The sequence below is a fragment of the Halyomorpha halys genome, unplaced genomic scaffold (assembly GCF_000696795.3).
Source record: "Halyomorpha halys isolate HHAL.00 unplaced genomic scaffold, Hhal_1.1 Scaffold376.1, whole genome shotgun sequence".
Lineage (NCBI taxonomy): Eukaryota > Metazoa > Arthropoda > Insecta > Hemiptera > Pentatomidae > Halyomorpha > Halyomorpha halys.
This window is the reverse complement of record NW_027114676.1, coordinates 176,226-203,946: the sequence shown is the minus strand read 5'-3', so window position 1 is coordinate 203,946 and position 27,721 is coordinate 176,226. Positions and strand designations below refer to the sequence as shown.

Below are 27,721 nucleotides of genomic sequence, written 5' to 3'. Positions count from 1 at the left end.
GTTGACATTTCCAATTATAGCAATGACATTTTACAATCAGAGCTTTGATTATATCTTTTTTTTTGTAATAAACCAGAGGTTGAAGGAATATTATATTTTGATAGCGATATAGAGAACTTTTTTTAACTCACTATTCATTGTGTTGTTTAGCTGTTTCATTTTTTATTTAAATTTAAATTTATTACATTATGTACCCTTCTTCAATTATATGGTTAGAATACGATCATAATGACATCCGTAAGAATGATTTTCTTTTTATATTGCTTGGATATTTTAAAAGCTCTGCTCATTACAAAAAGTAGTAATTTCAATTGAAAAGATCTGATCAATTATCGAACACAAGGAGCTTTTACAGCTTAATTATTTTCATAAAGCAGAAAATAATCATTTCTTACTTCTTTCCTTAAATCATTCCAATTTTAATTATAGTAGTTCTGAATAATGTTCTGAGATTGTAAGTAATGTGTTTCGATGTATTTTTCAAACGTTTTCGATTATTAATGACTTATTAGATAACTAACAAGAATTTTTTCGTTTGTTATTCTATATGTTTTTGAATCTTTTCATGCATTTTTTTTTTATTTTGGTATAATCATGGTTAAAATAACCATTTGAGTAAAATTCAACAAAGGCCAAGTTTTTTTCAGGTACTAAACTATACTGGCAAAAAATAGAAGGTCAAAATTCATCCTATGCCTCAGTCACCATATAAAAGTTAACCCTCTCAGGATGTATTTAAACCAGCACTGCTTTGACTTCTAAATATTCGTTCACCAATTCCTCACACAGCATTGAAATAAGGGGATTATTTGTATATAAGTCTTAAATATTGTAGATATTTTTTTTATTACTAAACCAGCCCGAATCTCATAATTAAAAAATGAACTGAGGTTTTAAGGAATCTACCTAAAGAACCACTCTTCTAAAACGAAAATGGTAAATTTCTCGCGTCGAAATAAAAAGGAAGGCGACGAAAGATGGCATTGATGCTGACCGAGGGGTGATGCTATCAGTAACTATCGCACTATCACAGCTCATCGATCTGTCCTGACGCCTCTCATACACCCCGTGGTAATGGAGGCCAGGGAGGCAATATAGGGCCGAGGAGAGAGGACTCAGTATTGAGCCCTGCGGACAGCTCCCTAAGCCGTTTTCTAAATGAATATTTATTGTGTCTGAATCCCGCCAGTCTCCTTCCGCCGGCTATCGGAAAGATTTATATTTCAAGTCAGTCGTTTAGCTGGGGCTCCTCCCTTCTAGTCCTTTAGCACCGTGCTCTTTTTTTTTATCCACCCTTTTATAAGTCTCCTTCTGTTCGCAAACGGGAATATTCATTGGCATTCATGTGATCAAAATCCGAGTTCGTTAGCGATCGTCATTATAATGGAAATTTATAAAACATTCGAAACCTTAATGCACAAGTCCATTTTTAAAGTTTTGGAAAACAACAAAACTTGTTTAATAATACGAGTTTTGTACAAAAATGGTCAAGTAATATCACTAGTTTTTTTTAAGTCATTAACGTTTTTCAGTTTTTTTCACCAGTAACTGGACTTGAGCTTCACAATGATTAAAATGGAAAAAAAAAAATCAAAATTAAGTGAAATATTCTTGGAATTCGGGTATTTATTATTTTACATATTTTATGCAAATGAGAACATGATAGGATAATAATACAAATATAACAATATTTAAGTAATAATATAAACTAGATATGGGAGCAGGTAACTCAGTGGCAAGACACAGTGCTACTAACTCGAAACCAGCGGTGACAGACAATTATTTTCTGTTTCACTGTAGTCATGAGTTAGACCTGTGGGTTCGCGTGCCCTCCGGGGTCAACCCAGCCTCATAAAGTGAGACACCTTAATTAATTAAAAATCTGGAGATCGCGAGTGATTCTTACCAAATCACCTCATTGTTGTTGGTATAGTAACAGTACTTCCTTGCAAGTACTGAACCCCTAACGCTTCATGGGTTGTATAGCAGGACAGAATATATATTTTTTTTTAATACTAGATACGGTTATTCACTATAACGATACCATACTATATTTAAAGGTAGATTTCAACATTTGATAGATATACGATTTTAATTTAAATCAGAGCTGCTATCGTACAAGTGTTTTGGGGATAATCGTGGCACTAGTTTTTAAGGTCTCTGATCAAATCCCAACAAACAACAGGCAGTTTTGTAAAATTAAATTTTTAAACTAACCTGTAATCTAAATTGTAAGCCAAAAAAATAAATCAGTCACTATTTTAATCATCCATAATCGTTTCAGAAAAAATGTGTGGGAGAAGCTTTCTCTGAATCACGCTTGTCAAGAAAAATACTGCTTCCCATATTAAAGCAAAAACAGAGGATGAAATATAATAAAATTATTACTAACCTTTTTTTTCCTTATGTATTATAATGTACAGTTGTAAATAGCAATAAATAAATATAAAAAATATAATAAAAAAAACAAACTTTTCTTACAAATTCCCTTAATATTAATATATACTGTTATGTTAAGGAGAATACATTTCCGCAGGTTTAAAAAAAAGAATGAACAGAATCTAATAAAAAAATATTTGAGGTACTAAAAAACAAACCGCAAGCATTTTACTTAATTTATTTTTTTTTATTTTTTTTATTTATTTATTTATTTTTTACTTTTATGATGCCATAGGCGTTGATGACCAGAGGGTCATCATCATTTATATCAAAGATGATATAAATTTTTAATCGATTATCAAAGTTTTTTTAGTCAGGAAGGCATAGGTAGGCATAGGGATGCGGCATAACAGACTACAGACAGCTAAAAATCATGAGAAATTATATGAAATAAAAAAAAAAAACTAAATTAGTAATAAACTGTCATTTAAAAAATCAGATCTTTATTTTTGACGGTGTAGTGTCGACAGATCGATTATCGGGACTTAGCGGATCATTAATCTTCCCCTGGACTGAATGAAAAACTGGAGGAATGACAAGAGAAGGCAGTGAAGACGGAGATGACCAGGGAGCGCTAACAAAAAACAATTTATGAGCGGAGATAATATTTGCATGTAAATTGCTCCCAGGAGCCGTCAAAAGGGCCAGGTAATGGTCCTACATATTTAGCTCCCGAGGGAGCAACCTTTTATACCGGCTTACCCTCCGCTGGTGTTAGGGCAGGTAATCTATTAGTTCACTGCTTAGCTGTCTCTTCTACCTGGATACTACAAATTTTACCCATTGACATAGTCTAAGCTACCGTTTTCCGATACGGCCCATTGTGTCAAAATATATTTTCACAACTGCATGTAGTCGTTTGAAGTGTTTCTATACTTAATAGAAACCAATAAATACGTCGAAATGCTCAAAAACATCTTAAATGAGGGACACCCAACCTTTTTATAACCCGTACCACTATAAAGGATTTGCCATAGTGAGGAATACCACAACTTCTTCTCCCAACTTTCATATATAACCTGCTACCCACATACAATTATTTCGATAGTATAAACACGTTTTATTTCTTTAAATATAGATTTTTGGGCCGCCCATAGCTGAGTGGTTAAGACACAGTCTTACCAATTTGATGTCTATTGGCGGTGCCGGTTCGAATCCGGCCTGGGACGTTGACTTTTTTCATAAGTGGCGGTCCCACAAAATTAAGAACTTTGACCCCCAACCATGGTTGGCAGTATAGGACTCCAATGGGAGTCTTGGCCGAAAAAAAAATTATATATATATAGTTTTATTCTCCATTTAAAAATATAGAAAGACATTAACATAATGAAAAAAAATGTCTATGTACAACCCACTTGTTAATCATTAATCTAGACTAACTGGAATTATTTTAGCCTTTTAGAAAATTGATTTGTTTTTACTATAAATTATATATGGTAGTAAATTATAAATGTTGTAGAAATTCGTAATATAATAGTAATTGCATATTTATTCATAATGTAATAGCATTATTGGTAATTTGATAGTGTTATTCGTAATGTAATTGTAATTACTCAAGTAATATTTGTATATTCGTAATGCGTTAGTAATAATTCGTAAATTTTACTGAAATGGCGTACCATCTTGTGACATGAGTGCTGTAGAGTGTGCACTTTAATCCTAAACGAAGAGAATAGAACAAACTTTTAACTGTCGATCATGGTCAACTTTTTTTTTGTCTTTAGTTTTTAAAAGTGATGAAGACCGTAATCTCACATCATCGATATATAGCCAAACTCGTGAATCTCTGGATTTTATTATCATCGGTTTTTTTTAATCTTACATTATAAGGTGCTTTTCTATTATCCTCGCTAATAAAGACCTAACTGATAATGTGTCATAACTAATTGGAAATACTAAAAGTTTCATTAAAGTACATTAAAATTGGAAATCAGTTGATATTTTAAAAGTTCTGCCATAATTCAAATACAATTGTCTCACCAACTTTGGCATTGGTTCAATGATATTCAAATGAGACTAAGATACGTCGGGTGAAAAAATACCTTGCCAAAACAACGTAACGAAAAGCAGATGAACAGAGAATTTTCCGGACATTTTTACTTCCACAATGGAACAAGGCTGTAAGTAGAGGAACTCACAATGTCATTGGACCAATCACTATTACTCGTACCTTCTAGGAGCTTAAAGAATTGTCTAGGTGTTCGCAAGATTAACTGATGAAGATTTTCATATATCTGGGAATATGATTACTCAATCCATTATATGATAATATCTCCAGAGCCATTGCTGGTTTACAACATTCAGCATTATTTCTGGTTTCAACAAGCAAGAGTCGCAAATTTATTCATTATTCTTGAGCTTAGTAAAGGACTCTAAGACATCATCGTTCCCAAGAATGGGCTTACTAAGTATTTAACGGTATCTCCGTTGAATGATCTTACCATTCTCAATAGACAATGTCGCTGATTAAAGTTCGTCATTTTTAAAGAATTCTGCAAGGATTCAATGATTTAATTTTTTTTTTCATTTCATAGCACCCAACACAACCTGATTGTTCGTGAACTCCGCGAGGATCAAATATTAATACGCAACTTACAAGTGCATACAAAAAGACAGACACGCCAGTCGTACAGGTTGAGGTAGAGCTGATCATTCGAGGACGAACAGCGAATATGACTTAGGTTTACCTTGAGATACACCTGTCAGTAAATTAATTTAGTACCTTTTATATGATATGGTGAATAATCGATTTAATTAATAAAGGGTTTAAAAACAATATATAAAGATGTGGCTCATGTATAATACATAAGCCACCATAAACATAGTTATATCTTACATATTGGTTAGATTATGTTTCATGTACTTCAAAAACTTCATTAAGCGACTTCATTAGGTTTCGATAAAGTAAACAACATTAATTTAATTATTAATTTTTTTTAAACATATTTCAAAGCCAAAGCACTTTTTTATTAGTTTCCAAACACAGTTTGTATATGTTGCAGTTATACAACAGTATTATAATTATTAAAATGTAATAATTAAGACAGAAAAATGAAGACAATATTTTCAAAGGATATACATGATTTAACTTAAAGATATTGAAAAAAGGCAAGCACTGTTCACGCTAGTTTTTTCTATTCCAACCAGAAAAAAATGAACAAATAATTAAATTTTAAAAAAACTTGAAGTTTTCTTAGCCTTGAGAGCGGGTGAAGAGAAGGGACTAGGGTATAACAAGTGGATAAAAAATAAGTTTTTCACACTAGTCGTTTATCACCGAGCACCCTATGGAACTAACTACAAGCCATCAATCACCTTGAAACCAAACTGTGGGGAAGACACATAAAGAAGAAGAGAATATTTTAATGACCAAGTTCGAACCCGACCTTAGACCAGAAAATCGTTTTTATCATTTCAGGTCAGGAGGAAGAGGCGGCCAACTTTTCCTATGACAGGCCTTTGTGGCCCGAGTTATTTTCTTCGTCTCTCCCGGGAAGAAAAACTTTTTTCTTTTTATTATACTAATAGCGGATAAACGCAAGACGGGTCATAGCGCCCTAGGGTCGTTATGAGTTGGATTAGCAGCCAATGTTATGGTTTTGCCGGGCGGAGTAAAATGGATATATTAATGCCAGCAACTGTGATGCCACCCTCTCTCAGCAACGACGGGTATAAAAATCTCTTATTCTCACTTCAGCTCACGTTCCCAGGATTAGAGATGTTTGCGGTTAATTTTATAATGTGAAGGGAATGAGAATTTACGCTCTTATCTCATTTTTTTACTGTTACTTCATTTTAAAAAAAAATCAATTGAACTGCAAATGAAACTAAGATTTTGTTAAAACCAACTGTGGCTAAGCAGTTATTGTCAATGAACAATAACCCAATTTGCTTGCTATTCAAGACTTTTTGAAAGCCCAAAGTTATTTCTGATACCAAATATAATTCTAGTACCTATTTTCACCGTATAAAAGTGGCATACTGTACAATTATGGGTTCGTAATTGTGTATCACAGTCAGTTTATAGTAAAGCTTAAGCTGCATAAAATTTAAAAATATATATGTTTTCAGAATATTTATCATTGCGATTACTATTATCTCATTTTAAATATTATTTCTCTTAATATTATCTAATATAGAATACAATTACATATCAAAATTACAATCAAAATTATTATGACAGTATTACCTCCATTTTTACTTGTTTGTATTACTTTACAAAGTTAGTCAAAAACGTTTGACTAGTTTCGAAACGTCAAGCTATCTAGTTGAATAATTTGAGCCATCAACAATAAAAATCAGCTGTTCAATCGTCGCGACAGTAACGCATGGCAACCATGGCGACGTTGCCATTGAATGAGATTTGACCTGTACCTAATTCGTGCACTATCTGAAAATTGGTTCATTTTTTGGCTTTAAAACAGGGGACCAGATTCGCTTTCCATGGGAATGTGTTATGGCATTGATTTACGCATTGAAATCTTAAAAACCCAATTTGAACCAGAGTTATGAAACCTCTCACTTATTTGAATAGCGTTTATTAAAGTTGCAGTAAGAATTTAAGAATCTAAATTGCGATTCACATGAAATTCTCTTGATTCCTTATTCGTCAAAATTCATCGCTCCTAAGAGCCGAAAATATACAAATGTCTAATGTTTGAAATGTAAAGAGTAACAGTAAACAAACAACATTATGCTGATGTCATATTATCACGCTAGTTATGATTTTATTTTTTTTTTAATCAAAGTGGTATCGACTTCTTTTCATTCATGCAATTGCTACATTACATAACGATTTGTATTTACTAACTATCTGTCTAATAAAATATGAATCAAATGCATTTGGAGAATGAGACCTAGAGCATAGACACGGAACTAACTTTTGCTAGTCAAAAAATTTATTTAATATACCCACAATTTATTTTTTAAATCTATATGAAACATCAATAAAATGTTTCTTGAAATTTTTCTTAAGAAAGGAGGGCGAGCTGTGAAAGGCAGGTTTTCCCATCAATCAATCAGCGTTCCCATGCTCCTTTTGATAGCTGCAGAAGTGCCAATGACGGGAGCTGTTCTTTCCAAAATGGAACCAAGACAAGTAAGACTGATTCATGTAATACACATATTCCATTTTTACATCGTTAAAATGTTTCAGAGATGGTAGATTCACAGTGATTGTGATTTGAACCGAGGGGAAGGCTTCTTGTTAACATCCACACAGTGATATTTTTTTTTCATTCAAATTATATTCATGTAGGTACTGACCAAATAGACCAAAACAAAAATATATGTTGAGGATTGGTGGTTCTTTTAACGTTGCTATCGCAAAAATCAGAATTTTATGATAAACAACACAAGAATACATCACCTGTAGACAAGAATTCCGTTTTTGTGTTGTTCTTTTTAATCATTTATTTATTGTTATTTACAACTGTATAAAGTATATACAACAAGTAAATTTGCTGTAGGTGAGATAGTGACATGATACAAACATGTGGAGGATCTACCCATTGATAGAACTCCAATAACATTTCTAGAGGAGAAGATCCCAAGGTCATCTTCTTTTCAGACGCCTAGGAGGATTATTAATGAAGGAAAAGCCAGGTTAGAAACAAGTGGATTTGGGTGGTTAGGAAGTTTGCCATGGAAGGAATGGTATCTGGTTTTGGCCAAATCGGCAACATATGGGACATTGAGGTCATGATGGATGACTTGATTTGTGACAAAGTAAGGAGCGTTAAGAATTTTGGACTGTAAGGATTGGATTCGGGAGAAATTTGATGGTTTAATGGAGTCCCAAAGTCTAGATAGGCCTTATAATAGTCATGTAGATCAGTCTTTTGTAATGGATTGGCAATTTAGACCGTCTGTCTAGTAAATATTGTAATAGTCGAGATCGACGAGGAGTTAAGATAAGGACTGTCTAGGTTCTTGACCACAATCAACAGTCTCAGGTGTGGCTACCTCCCTGGGCCCATCTGGTATCTATGTTTATAAATATCACTTCTAATATGTTTCATATCCTAGATCAACCCCTTAGGCAACTCCTTTGGGCCTGGACCTCTTATTGCAGAATCAGCAAGCATGTAGCGAAAGTTTTATGACGGAATAAAACAATTATGCTTTGAAGCTGAAACGGTATCAGTAAGCTTACATTGCTTAAACTACAAGTTGTAACTTTCAGCAACTAACTAAATAAGCTTTCATTATTTAGAATGCAGAACCTTTTTTTTCAGTTTTAAACTTCTCTAGTGATTATAACCATCATATGCAATGAATGTGGTAACAATTATTTTAGTTTTTTACATCACGTAAAAAAGTACCTCATCGAACCCTAAACAATAGTGGCTGGAGTAAAAGAGGCTAATTATTGCCGGCAGCTAAAAGTGTTATTTGTGCCAGATGGCAGATCCGACTTCAAAAGATCAAACAGCAGCAAATGAAACCTCTCGGCTGTTATTTTTAAGGGAGCTGCCGGGGTCAGTCAACACCCTACAGAGCCCTCTGTGAGCCGAGGTCAAAATTAGCCCCACCGGCGTGTCCTTTGATAGGGTCCCCCGATGACATGTGCATGTCTCGGCAATTGAGCACTTGATTAAATTCGGGCTCTTTGAGTGGCTTTGATTTTGCAAATGATTCCTGTCCGTTAGCATTGGCGGAGCTGCTGATCTTTACTACAGCGTATATTGTACGCATCAAATCGAAAAAAAATACATTCAAAGTATAGGAAAATTGGCTGAAAAAGCCATGGCGTAAGCCAAGTACATAGGTCAGTATAGCATCATCACTATTTCTAAATTTCTTTATTTCAATTTCTTCTGTTATTTGGGTCTTATTTTGGTAAGCCATGATGATGCTCGTTCAATTTCCTTCTACTATTATGTAATTATATTTTAAGAAGTTTCAGAGATTTATTATCAATGTAGTATGGGTATTTCCAACAAAATTAATACACACCTATTTTTATCACAATGCATCCGTTTCAAACCTCCATCATGAGTGTCAGTAATTAAAAAAAAAAGAAAAACTCCTTTTGTTCCACGAAGGAAGCCATATTGTAAGATATTAGTGAAGGTACTATGCCACTAGGAAGGGAATAATTATTGCAGCTGCATTTGTAGCTTTTTATTATTGGGATATTGAGAAGTGAAATCTTTATATATTGACCCATAAGGATTCTATTCCGCCCATATCATTCATGACAATGTGTTAGAGGAAGAAGTAGAAGGAGGAAGGGGGAATTAGAGAGAAAAAAGTGACAGTTTTACTCGTTTTATCTAGAACATCCAAGTTATATATGTACTGAGTTTGAAGTAATTTGAAAGACAGCAAATATAATTCAATAATAAACATATCAATGAAAAGATAAATACTAATCACTCCTTACAAGCTATTTCCTAACCGTGCTATTATTATACAGCCAACCCCAAGCAATAGCTATAACTACACTTTCAAATCAGCAGATGGAGATGTTGATACCAAGAGAAACGATCCCGAAAACAGCTATTTTGTAACTATGAAAAGAAATTATTATCGAAAATAATACTAAAGAAATAATGCTACGATGGTTAATGGCGACAAAAAAAAATCATTCCAGCTCTCCTGCTTCAAGTGTATCCAATTTGGAACTAAGACCAAAGCTAAAATTAGATTCCTATGAAGACAACATTATTATTATTAATTCAGAAAACTTTCCACCAAACATACATATGTAAATAAAGGAATTAACATTAAAGATGTATGACATTCAATTGAAGAAAACAAGCAGAAATTCACGATCTATTTCCATTATATGTAAAATTCACTGACATGCTCAACGCTAAAGTTTTAGTAAATTAATACACGAATTCCCTGATAATACAGAAAATTATGTTGATAGATATTAAAAGTCCCATTAAAGATTGGTAGTAAAATTTAAAGATTTTAGAACAGGTATTAGAAAATCTAAGCAAGATGTGCAAAATAATCTAGATAAATTTTATTTTTAAAAAAACCGGTGTAGTGGATTTTTTAAAAATAAATTATTATTTATTTATGGCGCGCATTAGCCAACTTTCACTCAGTACTCTAATTTGAGTAGAAATTGCACCTCACTCGTTTCGGAACAGACTCATTCAGATTATTCAGTGGCAATACTTTCCCGTACTAATTTTCCGAATGAGCCGTTCAGTTGACAGATTGACTTAATCAGTTTCCAACAGTTTTGAGAATATCACTTTAAATATTATTTCTCGATGCAAAATTTAAAAATTACATGATGCAAACAAAATTTTACTAAAGTTTGGGAAATAAAAATAATTGAATGAATGCTAAATTGTTATATAATCAAAATTGAAAATACTAAAAATGAGTTTAGGTGTTGACCTGTGAATGGCTCATAGAGAAATGAAAAAAACTATTAATAACAATGGTGAAAAAAAACATTTATCAGACTGGCGCATGTGCCGGCTCTAACTCCTTTTAGAACACACCTTTATGGCACACCAGGCATTTTCCTTCATTATCTTTCTTCTAGGATTTTCTTTGTTAAATTTTATTTTTCTGAAATATTTGGCTATCCAACGATATATAACAAGTCAATTAATATCCTGAGTGTTATCTGGTATTAATTACACTCTTATTTTCGGAAATGTGTTTTCAACCTGAAAACAGCACTTTTCTGTTATCTATTAGAGTAACTTATCTGATCGTTTCCTAGCTTAAAAGATCCATTTTGAAAATTCGGTATTTAACGCTTTTCAAACTATTTCAATGAGGATAAGATAGGTCTTATATTATAAATACCGTTAGGACTTATATAAAACACGATTTGGTTGTACATTGACATGTCGAGTTTAATAAACATCATTGGAAAATATTTCGAGGAAATAAGAAAAATGTGAAAAATAGATTCTATGAAGTGACAATGTCTGTCAGTCAATTTAATTAATACAATTGCTGTCACTTCCCCGGCATGTACTTTAAATATATAATTTCAATTTTGTACACACAGACAGAGCATTTTGAAAGACTTGGTTATTTGGACTTGTGGGACCTCAAAACGTGTATTTCCAACGAAAAATGTAATTGGAATTTTTTCACAACTTCAATATTTTTTATGGACTGGTTACAGTTGTTTGTTTGTTTGTTTTTCTCTGTTTAACGGCGTAAAACCTCCCTGGTCATCAACGTCATTTACTTCCTATTAGTTTTCAGCAACATACGTATATACATACACATACATATTATCACATATATACATATATTCACACCCACATATATATATTTCACATACACACGTACACACACATACACATAAACACACACATGCACATATATATACACATACCTTTATACAAACGCTTTTTTTTTTTTTAATCATATTTCTGCAATTATATTTTGTGTTCTTAAAGTACCGATTCTATGGTTTTGTCATCGTTTCCGAGGGCTGATGATATGTCAGGTTTCAATCCAAATCTGATGAGTTGTGATTTAAAGTATGAGCATTCCTCAAAGATGTGGCCAATTGTCATATTGTTATTGCAGTGTTAACATTTTGGTTGCGTCTCCTTTGTAATGAGGTAGGAATGAGTGAGTCTTGTGTGCCCTATTCTCAGTCTAGTGAGCACAACTTCCTCTCTACGACAGACTGGTGACAGTAAAAATATGTACTGTTGTGTTTAAAATTACCTACTCAGTATTACGCCTAGCTGGAGTGGCTCTAGCCTTCCTTCCGATGCCAGTATTTCCTAGCTTCCTTCCTATTCCAAATAATTATTACTCAGCACTCTTCCGATATCCTAGAAAAACTTACTATTAAAATCTCAGTCCAATCCCATACTACTAGGTCCCATTATCTGACCCCTGCCCCATTTTTTACCCGAGCTGCATATCACTGGAACTCCATTCCCTCTAACATGCGTCATGTATCAATCCTTCCCTCGTTTAAAACCCTTATATTCAGCTACCTTTTACCTCACCAATCTAATCCAATATTATAATAGTACAGCTAATTTGTTTTTTTTAGTATTTAGTCAGTTACATTTTTAAAATTCTATCTCTGTATCTAAAATTATTTATAGAGTTTTAATTAGCAAAATTTAATTAACAAAGATAATTAGGTGCGGCCACACTGTTATGGCCAATATATGTTATTGTAAAATTAAAATTACCTTTTAATTTTTCTAAAGAGACCTAGTCACAGAATAGTAAACTATTTTTCCTTTCATTTCACTACCTTATAAAATAAAAATCATCTGCTATAGAAAGGTGCATCTGTTTAATAAATAAATAATTATTAAATAGAGTTTACAGAGTAATTAGTTCCTATTGTGATATAGTTTCTTGTTACCGAATGAAAGGAACGGAAAACAGTTGCAAACTGTATTTATAAGAAGAAAGTTGATGAACTGTTAATAAAATGTAAACTTGTTATTTATTCAAGGAAAATAAGAAGTCTGTAAAGTCAACGATTTTGTTGAATGGAAGTTATTTACATAAAAGTCGTATTAGCATCTAGATAACCAAAGTTTTTGAAAAAGCAAGTCTTATACAAGGAGATGTTAGACAATGCAATTGTAAATAACTTCAAGTTTCTTAATTCCGCATAACCTCGGTAAATGGAACCTTTAATCAAAGATAATTTTATCCTGCTTCATCGGCGGTTCCAAAAGTTGGCTTTTCGAAGCAACAAATAATGGCAACTTGAGGACAACTTTAGGGTTGACTAATTAATAAGGCAATGATATTTTAAAAAGTTATATTGAAAAACTATGTTAGTAATGTTACCAATTATTATTTATTTTACAATTATAACGAGGAAATTATGATTAAATAAGTTATATAATTTATTTATAATCTTTAAATTTATTTCTTGAGACTGGCAATTTTTGACTAAATAATTCAAAAACACTATCCAAATTATAGTCTCAAAACATTTATTTCATTCACACGTCCAACGTTTCGGCCAATTCGGCCATCTTCAGGGACAATCTTAATTTACTATGAGACATATCATTTAATCCTTTTAAAAAACTCCATACAGGCTATTCTGCCCAGGTCAAAATATTTACATCTAATATGTCAAAATACAATAAACACCTAATAAGTCAAAAACATAAAAAACACAGTCAAATTATTTCTCTTTTACCACAATTTATACATATAAATTGTGGTAATAAATTGTATAAATTGTGGTAAAAGAGAAATAATTTGACTGTGTTTTTTATGTTTTTGACTTATTAGGTGTTTATTGTATTTTGACATATTAGATGTAAATATTTTGACCTGGGCAGAATAGCCTCTATGGAGTTTTTTTAAAAGGATTAAATGATATGTCTCATAGTAAATTAAGATTGTCCCTGAAGATGGCCGAATTGGCCGAAACGTTGGACGTGTGAATGAAATAAATGTTTTGAGACTATAATTTGGATAGTGTTTTTGAATTATTTAGTCAAAAAGTTATATAATTTTTATTGTGCATCAGTTAATTTAGCTAAATGCAATGCTGAAGGGTTGTTTACTTAGAAAAATATTTAAGGAACTACAACAAAAATTATATGTGCTCAACTATCCGATTTATACCCCCAATCTAAGAAAGGGCCAAAGATTAAATAAATTACATAATTTATTTTATGGATGACTAAGATACCCGGCAATTTTATATATTTGAGGCTATAATGAACACAACTGATAAATTGATATAAATGATATTATATTTAGTAAACATTAACATATACTTTATTATTGTGATTACATAAATTAAACCAATATGCAATAAAGAATATTACTATCTAAAAGATATATCGATATTTTTTTCTTTTTTACCACAAAATGCAAGTTCTATCTGTATCTAGTAGTGATATAGAAAAATCCTTTATCCTGGCTATGTTTTGTAAAATTATAATTATTGAAAAAAAATACAAATATTCAAAAATATTGGTTGGTTTCTCATTGCACATGTGGGTTGAAATGTAATTACTGAATAAAGTGTTGACGATAAAACTTATTTTGTGAAATCAGATAAAGCTTTTCACCCTGCAGCGATTCTTCTTGGCCGGTTCTCTTAGATTCCCTAGAAACTTTCGACCAGGAATCCTACTTTCACAACTTGAGAAGATTCTTCACCGATAAACACACACCGGCGGCTGTAAAAAGAGCCCAACAGAAAAGATACAAGAGTCAGAAGAAGATGCCATTAGGCTAATGCGTTTCCTTAGCAAGCGGAAGGGGGTTGAGAGGAGGGGGCAGACAGTAAACTAGGCGAGTTGTGGAGCCACGTTCCCTGTTTACGGGTCCGGCAAGTTTTCTAATTACCAGAGGACCGGGCTAAATCACCGCCCCCCGCAGGATCAGATTAACCCCCAGCCTTAATTTTAAATAGCCGCCCCTAGGCGGGGAAGATATTTCTTGTCCGCTACTGCGGCTTTCGGATTACACTCTACCACCCGACCGTGAGTGCGTTATAGTGGTTCCATAATCTAGGGTTAATTGAGTCCGATCTATATCTAACTTTCATCCTATGTGTTGGTCTGCGATGACCTGTAATAACTGCCAATGATAAACCTGTTAAAGGAGCAGAGCTTTAAAAAATTTACTTTTATTTCGAAAGTAATTTTTTTTTCAATTTTTACTTTAAAAGTAAAAATAATTGATTTTATAGCCAACATTTTAAAAACCATCAATTCGACAACTTGGTATAGAAGTATTCAATGATTAAATAATTTACAAAAATTATATAACTACGTTATCAAATTAATAATCCCATAAATTATCAAGATTTTTCTTCTTCTTTATAATATTTTATCTTTAATTCTCAAGTAAAATTCTTTTTTATGCTCAGATTTTATTCTTTTTTATGCACACGATATAATAACTAAAAACTTAACTCTGTAAAGAACCCTTGCGTACTTTAAGAAAAAAAATCTTCCGAGTGTCTCAGTTAGTTAGGAATTGAAACGATGAAATAAACTTACAAGATAAAATGGTTGTAAAGACTAACATATTAATGTTAGGAGGTAATGTCCTGTTTTTTTTTTAATTTATTTATTTTTTTTTTTTTATTCAAAACCTTTATTGATTGATTGATATTACATTCTGCCACACCGTTGTGGGCAATAGATAATAGTGATAAATGATCACATTCATAATAAAATAAAAAATAAATAAATAAATGAAAAAAACTATAATCAAACTACGTGCATGAAAAAATAAATAAATAAAATAAAAGAATAATAAAAAATAAAGAATCTCTAGTCACATTTACACTCTTATATACAATATTTACATAATCGAGCAGAGGATCCCTGAGCCCACACTATACCCCAGGTGTGAGGGGTACAGTAGAGTTCATATGATTCGAGCACATCACTGGTAATGAGCTATTGGAGACTGAGCAAGTGCGTTAAAATGTCCTGCTTTTTAACAAAGAACTAACGTAAAAACTTCTGCCAAGTACATAAGTCAATATAGCTTCCTAACTATTACTATCCTATTTTGTTTTTTTAATAACCTTATGTTCTTTTTCTGTATTGTAATGCATGCGTAATTATCTATATTTTAATTTAATATTTGTAGTTTGAGAATGAAATCTACTTGACGATCTGTTTTAAAAATATGGAAATCGGTGTTTCCTGTTGCTAAGCTAAAACAGTTGAAGAAATTTGATTAAATTCATACCTGACTATGTCTACACTGGTCTATCCACTACATGTCTATACCTTAAAGCCTTAGAAAATACGCTTACCCCTGCGTAAGTGACTGCAGGAGACGGAATTTGAAAACATCTAAATTTGATCTGATAGGGAAAACCCACACAATCCGTGAGGATTTCATTAAAATCGGATTAATGCTTCAATCGATTATATCCGAACAAAAATTTGGTAACAATATGTCCTTTGTCGTTTAAACATTACGACTCAAATGTTTTTTTTGGAACAAGATAATGACAATATAATGTAGATTGTAGGAAGTTAGTCTGTGTGGTGGTCAATAGGTATCATAATAATGAAAGAAAACAATGCTAACTTTATTGACCGCCTCCCAGACTATCTTCCTACTATCAATGTTTTTTTTTTAAATTCTTGCAATAATAAAAAATTTCTGTATCATCGATAGTGAGAAAAGAGAAACTATTGATAGAAATTTATTGTATAAGACACGAACAAGGAATATCAATGCCACTTTAATATTACATATGTGGACAAATGAAATAAATGGAACATACCAAAGGAATAATTAATGACTGTTTTTTAGAAAAACAACCCAGATTCAAAATTTGGATTTTTGGGACGATGATGCACAATACACCTTTGGCTGAGGCAAGTGAATATAATATATTGAATTACATTTTATGTTTATACAATATTATTGACGTTTTGTACCATGATACACAGTACAATGTTAGTATGCTGAATGATAACCATAGAAATAAATGATATTTACTTGTGTGGATGGGTTGCTATGTATACCTATAGTTGATTGGGATGTCAGGGATAATCGCTCATTGCAATTATCCAAATAGATATATTTATAAATTTAACATTATTTGAGTCCTACAAAACTATTACAATTATTAAATTCCTTTCCAAAGGCTTTCATGTTTACCAGCTTATATATCATTATATTTATAAAATAGTTTTACCATTGAAATTTATAATACATATATGGGAGCGGTAAAATGTTCGTACATAAACTACATAATGGAACAATGTATATATTTACATTTAAATGAAATTATATCATGATTCAGATAAATATGGTTTCCCATAAAATATTAATTAAATTATTATTTGTTACCTACTATATCGAAATAGCTGCAGAGTTGGGTGGTGCATGTCGTGGTGTATTGACGTCTTAGCCGTTCCAGATCTGATTAGCCCATATTTCCTTCTCTAACTCCCATTTCCAAACGTCCTTCTCTCTGGCTCAGTCCACTTTCCTCTCTGTTGGTCTACCTTCTGTCACTTTTCCGAAGTCCCTCTTTCTCCTTCTTGTTCGTGGAGGCGTCACTGTTTTGGAATCTTATTCCTCATTGGCTATTAGTTACTACGCCCACAAGTAACCACTTGCAACCTTGAAAAAGGATGGGAACCCAATACTCCTGTGGTCTTTTCTGCTGATACATGATTTAATGGGTTTTGTTCTTTTAATATCTTGTATCCATTATACCGCTGGGAATGGTGTTCCTGTATTCACAGGTGAATGTTGAAGTAATAATCGAGCTGCTTGAATACGCTTACAGAAATGCAAGAAAAAGTGATGTGGTTAACACCCATGCAGCAATTCTTACATTTTCAATAACTGGGAACGAGATCTAAATATGAATGAAATATAGTTGAAGCTCTTGGCTAAGGTAGGGCACCATATAATCGAGCAAGGAATGAAATATTTACTACGAAAGCTGCATAGAAGTTGTCATTTACATCAATTGTTAAACTATAAGCTGTGTAAAGTGTACGTCCAAATAGACAAAAAAATATTGTTACGAAATTCCAGAATGACAACTGAGCACGATTGTTTTAAAAATATTTACATAGGTTAGGTATCACAAAACCCCTTAATTATAATCTCTGCAACATTGAGTAGTACACGGATACGACGCAGCGTGTCCGGGCTGGAAATACTGAGTTGATAAGTTGAAAATTTTTTATTAGAAATGCATCCTAATACACTTCTTTCTCTTTGGGGAAAATCAGCCATTGTTTATATTTCTACTTGCTATTACAATGTAAAATACGACATTGAAATATTAACTATCTTGTGAAATTGACAAAAGTTATTGTTTATAAGGGCCAAATTTTAAGATATAGTATTTTGGATAATAGTTAGTCGGAATTCTAAAAATAATTCTTCGTTTTTCTTTGCTCTCTATTTAGAATAAATTTTTTGACATAGTGTTAAATATATTGAACTACTTAATTGAATATTTATTCACCCTGACCCAACTTTGAACTTTATTTAACTAAACAGTATAATATAATAGAAGCCCTGTACAAACAAAATCAATTTTTCGAGATAAGGATGGGATAGAAATTTTTGCAGAAAATTCTTTTTTAGAAATTCACAAATATCTGAAGAACAAGATTGTGACATATTAACATATTATAGTCAAGACTGTTTATCAGAGCTGGATACGTAAGGAATAAATATTTTAATGAATGCAGAAGCAAAACATGAAAATCTAAAATTCAAAATCTGAGAAACCAATTCTCGGTAAGTAATCCATACTGCTACTTGTTGCTATACTTGTAAATGCTAATAAAAAACGAACGAGGTAAAGAAGAAAATGACTTGATAAAAAAAAAAAAAGATCGAAATTTTAAACCCTCATAAAATTTAGAATCAATTTATTTAGATTTACACCAGGTTTTATATATAGCTAGTTTTTTGCTTATAACATGAAATCGGTATATGTTAGGCATTATTTCTAACGGAAATATATGATTTTTTTTAATCAAGTTTCTACATTTGTTTTCCAAAATTAAGCGTTTTCATCACACTGAATGTCCTATCTTGTATATAATAGCTTCATATTATTCCCTAACGGGTATATATCACAGACCTCAAAGCAAGATGTACACTAAATTAGAATCAGTATTAGAATTGAATTTATTTGTTAAAGATTTGCAATCTTGTACAAATCATACCTGTTTAAAACACTTTGCTACACCCACATAAGGCTAGTCTAATAATTAATACATTCTGTAATTTAATTAATTTATACCTACATCATCAATGACCCTATAATAAATCAGAAAAAGGAAAAATATAAAATCCAGCTGTGATAAAAATAAAAAACAATGGAACTGGTCAACAATTATCCCTAATCGTAACACTTGATTGGTGTGTGGACCATCACAGCTTAAGGAATCCAGTGAATTGCATGCTGTCATTATGAACCAGTGAATCTTGTTAAATTTTTTATATTATCGATTCAAAGTATGTCTTGTACTTTGGGTACATCGCTGGGTGCAGAGAGAAATGCTTGTAAATATATATTTGTGTCTGTCGTCTATAAGCTTTTCACAGTAAAAATTTTCACAATAATGTCACTGGTTGGTATTAAATTTATATTCGAAGGCAGCTAGTTATATGCTGTGTTTATACACTTCAGAAAAGCCTTTGACTCTATCAACCACAGCCCACTATGGAAGATGTACACTGTGGCTCTTAAAGAATCAAGGCTTAAGTTTGTAGTTAAGTTAAATCTAACATCTATACTACTATAGTCCATAAATTCCACTATTTTCTCAGAGTACGGGAAAAATATTAGTGGCTTGTCTCCAATTTTATAAGCGTTTATTGACTTGCCGGAACTTATAAGAAGTCAATAGCCTTTTGATATAAGGTAACTTTCTTGCCGGTATTAACAACAAAATCGATCAATTTTCATTCTCCGAAGATGAAATTTGTTAGGGTAATTGAAGAGGAAACAGATTGCTCTCGGAAGCTAAGCCCTAAGCCCCTTCCTGAAATAGGGAAAAGTTTAATTAGAAATTTTCTAGATTTATTAGGGTGAGATATCGGTGTCGGACATCTTGTCCGTGGATTAGTGAAATATTAATAACGAGGAGGGGGGAGTAATTAATAATTAGGTCGGCCCTCATCCCTTGTATAGGGGAGCCTTTATTTATAATCCGGGAGTTAATTTTAACAGAGAGATCCGCTTAGAGCACAATGCCAACAGCGGTCGCTTCCTATATAATGTCACCCTAAGATCCGGCTAATCCCTTTAGTACGGTCTTGTGAGCTATGCTTTTTTTGTCGCCAGGAGAAACAATAGCCCTTGGAAAAAATTTTACTCAGGAGTTTTAATATGCCTCCAGAAAAGTACTTAAGGCCGCTACACACATGGCAACCTAGGTTGCGCAGACACATTTTTTCCCGTCTGTGGAAGAAGACTAAGTTCATGATTAACGAAGTTTTCCAGAACTCGGCAGGTTCGTCTATATGTATAGGATAAGAAACATTGTTCGTCATTTAATCAGTGGAAACTCCCTAAGGGAAAATAATAAAGCATTCCTCAGTTATTAGTGATAGAATTATCTATACGTTTTTCACTCGCTGTTAAATATGTGATAGGGAAAATGCTGCTAAATTTATTAATTTATTTATTGATATTTACAACTGTTCATAAATACATCAAGTAAATTTGAGGAAATTATAATGGTATGGTACAAGCATGTAGAGAAACTACCCATTGGTAGCACTCTACAAACATTTTTACAATTTAAGGTCTCGAGGCCATCTTCTTTTTAGACGCCTTGGAGGATTGTCCGGAATAAAAGAGGAAGCAAGATTAGAAACTAACGGGTTTGAGTGGTTAGGTAGTTTGTAATGGAAGGATTGATATCTGGTCAAGATAGATCGGTTACAAATGGAACATTAAGGTCTTTGTGGATGATTTTATTTGTGACAAATTAGGGAGCATTTAGGATTTTACGCAGGATTTTAGATTGTAAAGAATGAATACGATAGGAATTCGAAGGTTTAGTGGAGCCACAAAGCTCAACGGCGTATTTCCAGATATCTAAATTTATGAACACGTATTGTTGAAAATGAAAAGAGGAGAATGTAAGGAATGAGACAAGACCAAGACAAGAACACTTCTGGCTAGGCCCAAAAAGACCAAGAGTAACTTTTTGGAGGTTTACAGATTTGGAGGCAGGAATAATAGTAAAAAAATAATCAAATGGTAGATTATTAATTCCTACATTTTATTTAAAATTTTGTATATAATGCTTATTTTACTCGCACATTTTTTGAAAAAAAATTTACTGACATAGTAGACGGTATTTTATAGGAATATTCGTAATAAAGAAAAAATATGTACACATGATGGTAAAGAACCGAGGAAATACCTAGGTATTTCCTAGGTAGTCTAGACTGTTCGCAGAATAGGTTAAAATTTAATTGATGCATGAAAGCACACATGAACTATTCTAGGAACCAATAGGCGTCTTTTCCTTGTTATTATGAAATCAAAATAGTAGTTTTTAAAAATATTCTCGCAAATAATAAAAATCTCCGACTGTACACAGTAAATGGGCATTAATACAAATTTAATTGAGGAAAAAATTCTGAAAAACGTCTTTGGTAAAATAATTATATATTTTTCTTGTTCAGTAGAGTGGGATATATACTTACTACTGTTCCAGATTTTTATTAATAATTAATATAATTCTATTAGACAAATACGATAGATATAATTATTCTTCATACTTTTTTTTTTTATAATTCTCACTTACAAATATATTACAAATTACAAATACTGACTGATAAATAACGCTTTTTATACAAAAAAAAAATAACTAAAAAGATTTTAAAATTTCAATTGAAAACAACCCACAAACATCTTTGGTTCCATGTTTGTATTGAGTTAGTTAATAGGAAATGTCAGTTCTTTTCTAAAAACTTTCATTAGCTGGAAGCTATTACTTAGTAAATAGATAGATTATTATTTTATTGTTACTTCAATCCATTGTTAAGGGCTCCTTATATAGTCAATGTTATTAATCTAATATAAAATTTTATCTATATATTGAATTTCTGAGGGGTAGATTGTAACAATAACTAACTTGAATTGATTTTAATATTTAATGATGTAGGAAACTATGAGTCTATTCTGTTGTAATTACTCTAAGATCACAAATACAAATAAGCTTACAATTAGTGTTGTTTAACCGACTATGAAGTAAATTCATTAATTTCAAATGAAATAAATTGCATTCATATATTTTAATTTCAACATTTATGTATATAAAAAGTCACCTCATTATTATAATCATTAAATATGTTTTACCATCATAATAATACAATTAACGAATTGATAAGATAACCATAACTAATATAAAAAATAAAAATTATGATAGCTGTTTTGCGGAATGAAATCAGTTCTCTCCTGATTAAATTGTAACCTTAGAGCTGACCCTTAGACTAAAAACAGACGTTCGATAATATTGATATCTAATTGTACCTTCAATCCTCAAGGTTAAATTGCCATAAAATTATTTTTATGTTTTATGTATACTTGGAATTTGCCGTTCTTGTACTTCTCGTCCTAACGTCCAGCAAGTTGGGCAAGAAGAGTTATTGCAGATAAGGTAACCAACGAATAGGTAACAAGATAATTAGATGAACAATGAAGATTATTTATGCTGTAAGCAATTATGGATACATTCTTGCTGGATTAGTAACATTTACAAAACACAAACGTTATCTAAAAGGGTGTACCCAGAATCAAAACTGAGGGGGGGGCAACCCATAGTCAGTCAAGTTGTGGCATTCCAGCACGGAAAAGGTGAATGATACCAACATTTTGAGAAAATTATAAAAAACAAAAAATAACCATGGCTTCAGCAGGGCTTTATTATTTATTACAATTATTTGCTAGAAAAAAAAATTATTAAATAAATACATTTTATTCACTTCTAGGGGCAGCTGGGTACGCCCATATAACCATTGAGTAAAGATTTAATGAAATTATTAGATGCTTATGTTTAACTGTAATAAGGTTATTGTTTAATATTTACAAATATAATATTTTATATTTTTTACAAATTTCATTTATTTTAATATAAATTATAATCATTTTTAATTTTAAAAATGATTAAGAGCTTTTTATTAATAACCACTCACTATTTAATTTTATTAAAAATTATATTTCAAATCATGAATCTTAATAAAAGTACTTTAGTTGTACTTTATCTAAGGTTAATTTCTAATAACACAACTTCTTATAATAATTAAATGACAATTAAGACAAAAAAAAAAAACTGTCTAAGATGAAAATTCAGTATCTAACCCAGATTATCCTATTTCTTTTTGGCAAGTAATGCAAACTCATAATTCTAACCATAAGTAGTTTATAGAGAAATTAATTGTATTGATATGTTTTTATTAAAAAATTTATATACAGAATTTCCTTACAGTCGAAAAAATGATACTTAAAGTATACTGTATTCATTATACATTTTATATATCACAAACGGTCCTAATAATATCACAGTAACATCGATTTAGTTTATATTCTTTATTATTTTTTTTTAACATTCTAAAATTGATGAGTATACACTTAATGCTATTAATAAAGGTTGAACATCATGAAATAGTTATATAATTTAGGTGTTAACGACCCAGGCCAATAACAACATACTAAATAAATTATCCTTTTGAATATTATTTTGTTATATATCATTTACTACCGATTTAACATTATGAGGTTATTTGAATATGGAGTGTGTTATTTAGGACCGTTACGTGAGGTGCACAATCATTAAAATATATATTTTAACTGTTTGTTCCATTCAATGTTTTATTATTATTTAATTTTATCTTTTTTGAGTTGATCTACATATATTTTCATAAAAGAGTAAATTAATCTAAATGCAAAAACTATGTTATTTGAGTTTCATTGTATCAATAAAATTGAATTAATATCAAGTCATAAATATTTTATCAGCTATACTGTAACAAAATATTAAATTACATTACAACAATTTTAAATCAATAAGTTAACTATTATAAACAATTATCTAATTAATTTATGACCATTATAGCCAGTTTCTATAAAACTTAACGAAGATTGAAATCTTTGAGATAAAGAATGCTTACAACACACATAAATAAAATAAAATAAATAATTATGGTTAGTGATAAACGCAATACTGTTATTTATAACAGTTGTCTTAATAAACAAAGCGAAATAATATAAATGTAGATAAATAACTTACCGACAGAATTTTATACATGGCGAATTCTTGTTCTTACCCACTTACAATGAACCAGTGCCTTTCAAAATAAGAAACTTTAATAAGATCGTAGTAAATAATAAACAAAAAAGTATTCATAAAAACTCCATGTTAAACTATTTAAAAAATCTGATGCTAAATATGATCTGAACCGCACTTAATCCGGCATTAGACTGAATAATCTCCAGAAGAGGGAATAGTAACAATCATTAAATTATTGATAAGAATGTCTCCTGATCTCGGTCTCCCCACTACAAGGTTTAGTCAGAACCCTTTTTAGCAAAAAATGTAAACAATCAAGTAATATAATTAGCAGCTCTTGATCTTTATTCTAATTGTTCTTGGATTATTATGTTGATATTTTCATAACAGATAATCAATATTCTGAATCACAATTTATCGAATATATTTTTTATTTAAACAGACTTTTTTTTTTATTTAATTTTATTATTATCATGGTATAAACGCTTGCAGTAATAATTTAAAAAAAAACAAATAATCAATGTATTTTACAAGTGCGCATAATTTTCTCTTTAAATCTTTAACAATCAAATCATGCCTAATAAAAAATTTAGTTACTTCTTATCTTAAGAGAGTACTGGTTAAAAAAAAAAAAGTATCTTTTTAAAACAGAAAAAATGTAGTGATAAAAAGTATGATGAGGGAACAGAAAAAAACTAATTCAAATCAAGGAAAATAAAATAAAAAATTATCTAGTACGTGGGCACACAATAAAAATAGGTTTTGTTTATTAGTGTTTCCGTCAATGACCGTACCCCCGAAAAAAACTAGCGCTCTGACCAAACAGAAAGTTGTACCAACACAAGCTTATCAAACTTATGTTAATAATAAGTCTTGTCGCTTCCTTTTCAGTTCTTATCCTTAAAAAAAATCAGGAAATGTGAACAACAATTTATTGTATTTATAGTGAAGGGGGAAGAAGAGCGAAATTAAAAACCTTTCAATAATACTGACTGGATTTCCCTACTTTGGAAAATTTTCAGGGCATCATCTGAAATTAGCTCTCTTCATGAAACTGTTTTGGAAAATTAACAACCCTAAATTCTATTCATGAGCTGACTTAAGTATAGCAACTACTTTGTTTAGTCTTTTACCTTAGCCTGAGGACCGTTCTGGACCGAGGAAATAGACCAACATGGTTATTAGAATGATAAGGTTGACCATGGAAGAGTTGATTTGTGTAGTGAAAATTCGGGAAAATACATAGGTAGATTTTTTTTTTTTTCAAAAGTAAGGAGTAGAACAGAGTTACACCTCAGCAGATTTCATTTTCATGATAACTCTGGAAAGAGCGGTCCGTCACACATAAGTTCGAATGGCTTTTACAGGTACGAACAAATTGATTACTACCGAAATATAGTTGTCTAATCCTATCTGAAATTTGAGGCTGCAGCGAAGAAACGGGGTTTGATTGTCAGAAACGAAAAAAATGAAATGCGCGATAACACAGGATATTCCAAGACAATATGGCGTCAGGGTAGACTTCGGGATTCATTATGTTGAATAGGTATCGAGAATTCGCTCATCTATGCCCACAGATATCTAGCCATAACGGAATGGATGTAGCAAGAGGATTTTGGTGGTCAATCGTTTCTACTGTGGTTTGAGTACTTGTGAAGCTACTTAGTGATCAAGAGTTGCACAATCACTCTCTACAAGATTCTCACCGAACCAGTTTAGATATACGGATTCAAAACTGAACAACGAATATGGCGATGGAATAGGGATCTTATTATTGGAACACAAGCTAATAAAAAGAATTAACTGCCCAATTATTAACACTTTTTTTGTATTACCGGGGTAGAAAAACCAATAGGTCAACGATGGCTTTGTTTAACGATTCCGATGTTGTGAAATTCATAAAGTTGGGCAAAATCCTCAGGATAGCTCTAGAACCCACAGGGTTGACTTACGTCTACAGTATGACAGGAAATAATTATCTAAATTACTTTAATATTAAAAATAAATTTAAGAATATATATTAATATCATTTTTGGTCACTCATAAAATAATTTTATGAAATCAATATTTATAAATTTCATAAAATCATTTTATGAAATCAATATTTATAAATTTCATAAAATGATTTTGTTTGTTTTTTCTTTTGTCCTTTGACTGTTGAATCTGTGGACGAAGTTTTAAAAAGGTTTATCGCTTGATACAAGAAATTTAGTAAAGTTGCACATATTAAAATATAATCTATACCACTTCAACCCATGAAGGGTCAGGGGTTTAGTACTTTGTAAGGGAATAGTGTTGCTAGACCAACAGTTGTGCCAGGAAGTGATTTGATAAGAATCTTGCTCGACCTCTAGATTTTTACGCAATTAAGGGTACTTAATTTATGCAACTGGATGGACCCCAGGAGGGCTCCAGAGCCTACACAGTTGACTCACGCCTACAGTGTAACAGAAAACAATTTTCGGCCCAGCCGGATTCGAACCTGGGTCCTTGGAGTTAGTAGTGTCATTCCTTACTACGGTTTTACCTCGCAAAAGTTGCTGAGGTATATGAATAATAAAAATAAGTTTCTTCATAATGAATTTTGTATATTGTTCTTATATAAAATTATTTCTTTCTTTATAATATTTGTATTAATACCTTTCCTGTCCTTCTGCTCAGATCGATTTACATTTCACAAAGAAAACGAGGACAAAAGTAACACCTATTTGGAAGTAATGAAACCTTGAATGTTTCTGGGATTTCGTCGGGGGGAATAAAATAATGTTTTATAGTAAGAAATAATTGGTTCTGGGAATATTATTTTGACAGTAGTGCCACTTTTGCAGAATCACTTCTTCAAACGGTAAATTGAACTGAACTTCGATTAGCAATATTTCTTTTCCCTATAGAATTGTTATTTTATTTTTATTTTGATATAAGAGTGTAAATGTGATTAGAGATGATATTATTTTATCATTATGTTATTTTTTTTTTTTTTTCATACACATAGTTTGATTATGTTCATTTTTTTATCCTTCTATTTGTATATATTTTAAGAGAGATTTGTTTTATTTATTTTATTTTATTTTAGTATGAATGCGATCATTCATCACTATTACCTATTACCCACAACTGTGTGGCAGATTTTAATTTCTATCAATAAATAAAAAGTATTAAAAAGAAAAAAAAAATTATTTCGATAAATATATATTTGGAAATATCAGTTCTGAAAATATTGAGGATTAATATCACCTCGTAAGTAGAGTGTTAAGTAAACGCTCTAGATGTTTTTAATGGTGCCTATCAAATTGGTTCTATATTTTATTCACTTGTTTTACTTTATTATATCATAATGAAACCTTGTAATCTACCAAAAAAAAGGTTTAACCTCCCTCAGGATGTGAGGTTTAACGTTTCATTATGTAAAACTCGATTTTAAGATACGTAGAATAAAAAAAAAAAAGAAATCTTATGACGATACACAGCAATGGCTTGCATGCCTGTAATACATTTCTATTAACATTATTTTCTCAGATTGGTCATAGGAGCAGATATATTAGTAATTGAAATATAAATGCAGTTTTTTATTT

General features: G+C 31.4%; 1 protein-coding gene across 1 annotated transcript in view; it reads right to left on the bottom strand.

Annotated features, from left to right (window-relative positions):
- Nucleotides 1-24,323, bottom strand: part of LOC106681946 (zinc finger CCCH domain-containing protein 18-like) — a 118,021-nt gene extending 93,698 nt beyond the window's left edge. The window contains exon 1 of the mRNA XM_067051819.1: nt 24,150-24,323. Within this exon, the coding sequence (XP_066907920.1) occupies nt 24,150-24,167 (18 nt within the window). The 5' untranslated portion in view covers nt 24,168-24,323. The remainder of the gene's footprint in view (nt 1-24,149) is intronic.
- Nucleotides 24,324-27,721: the final 3,398 nt, after the last annotated feature.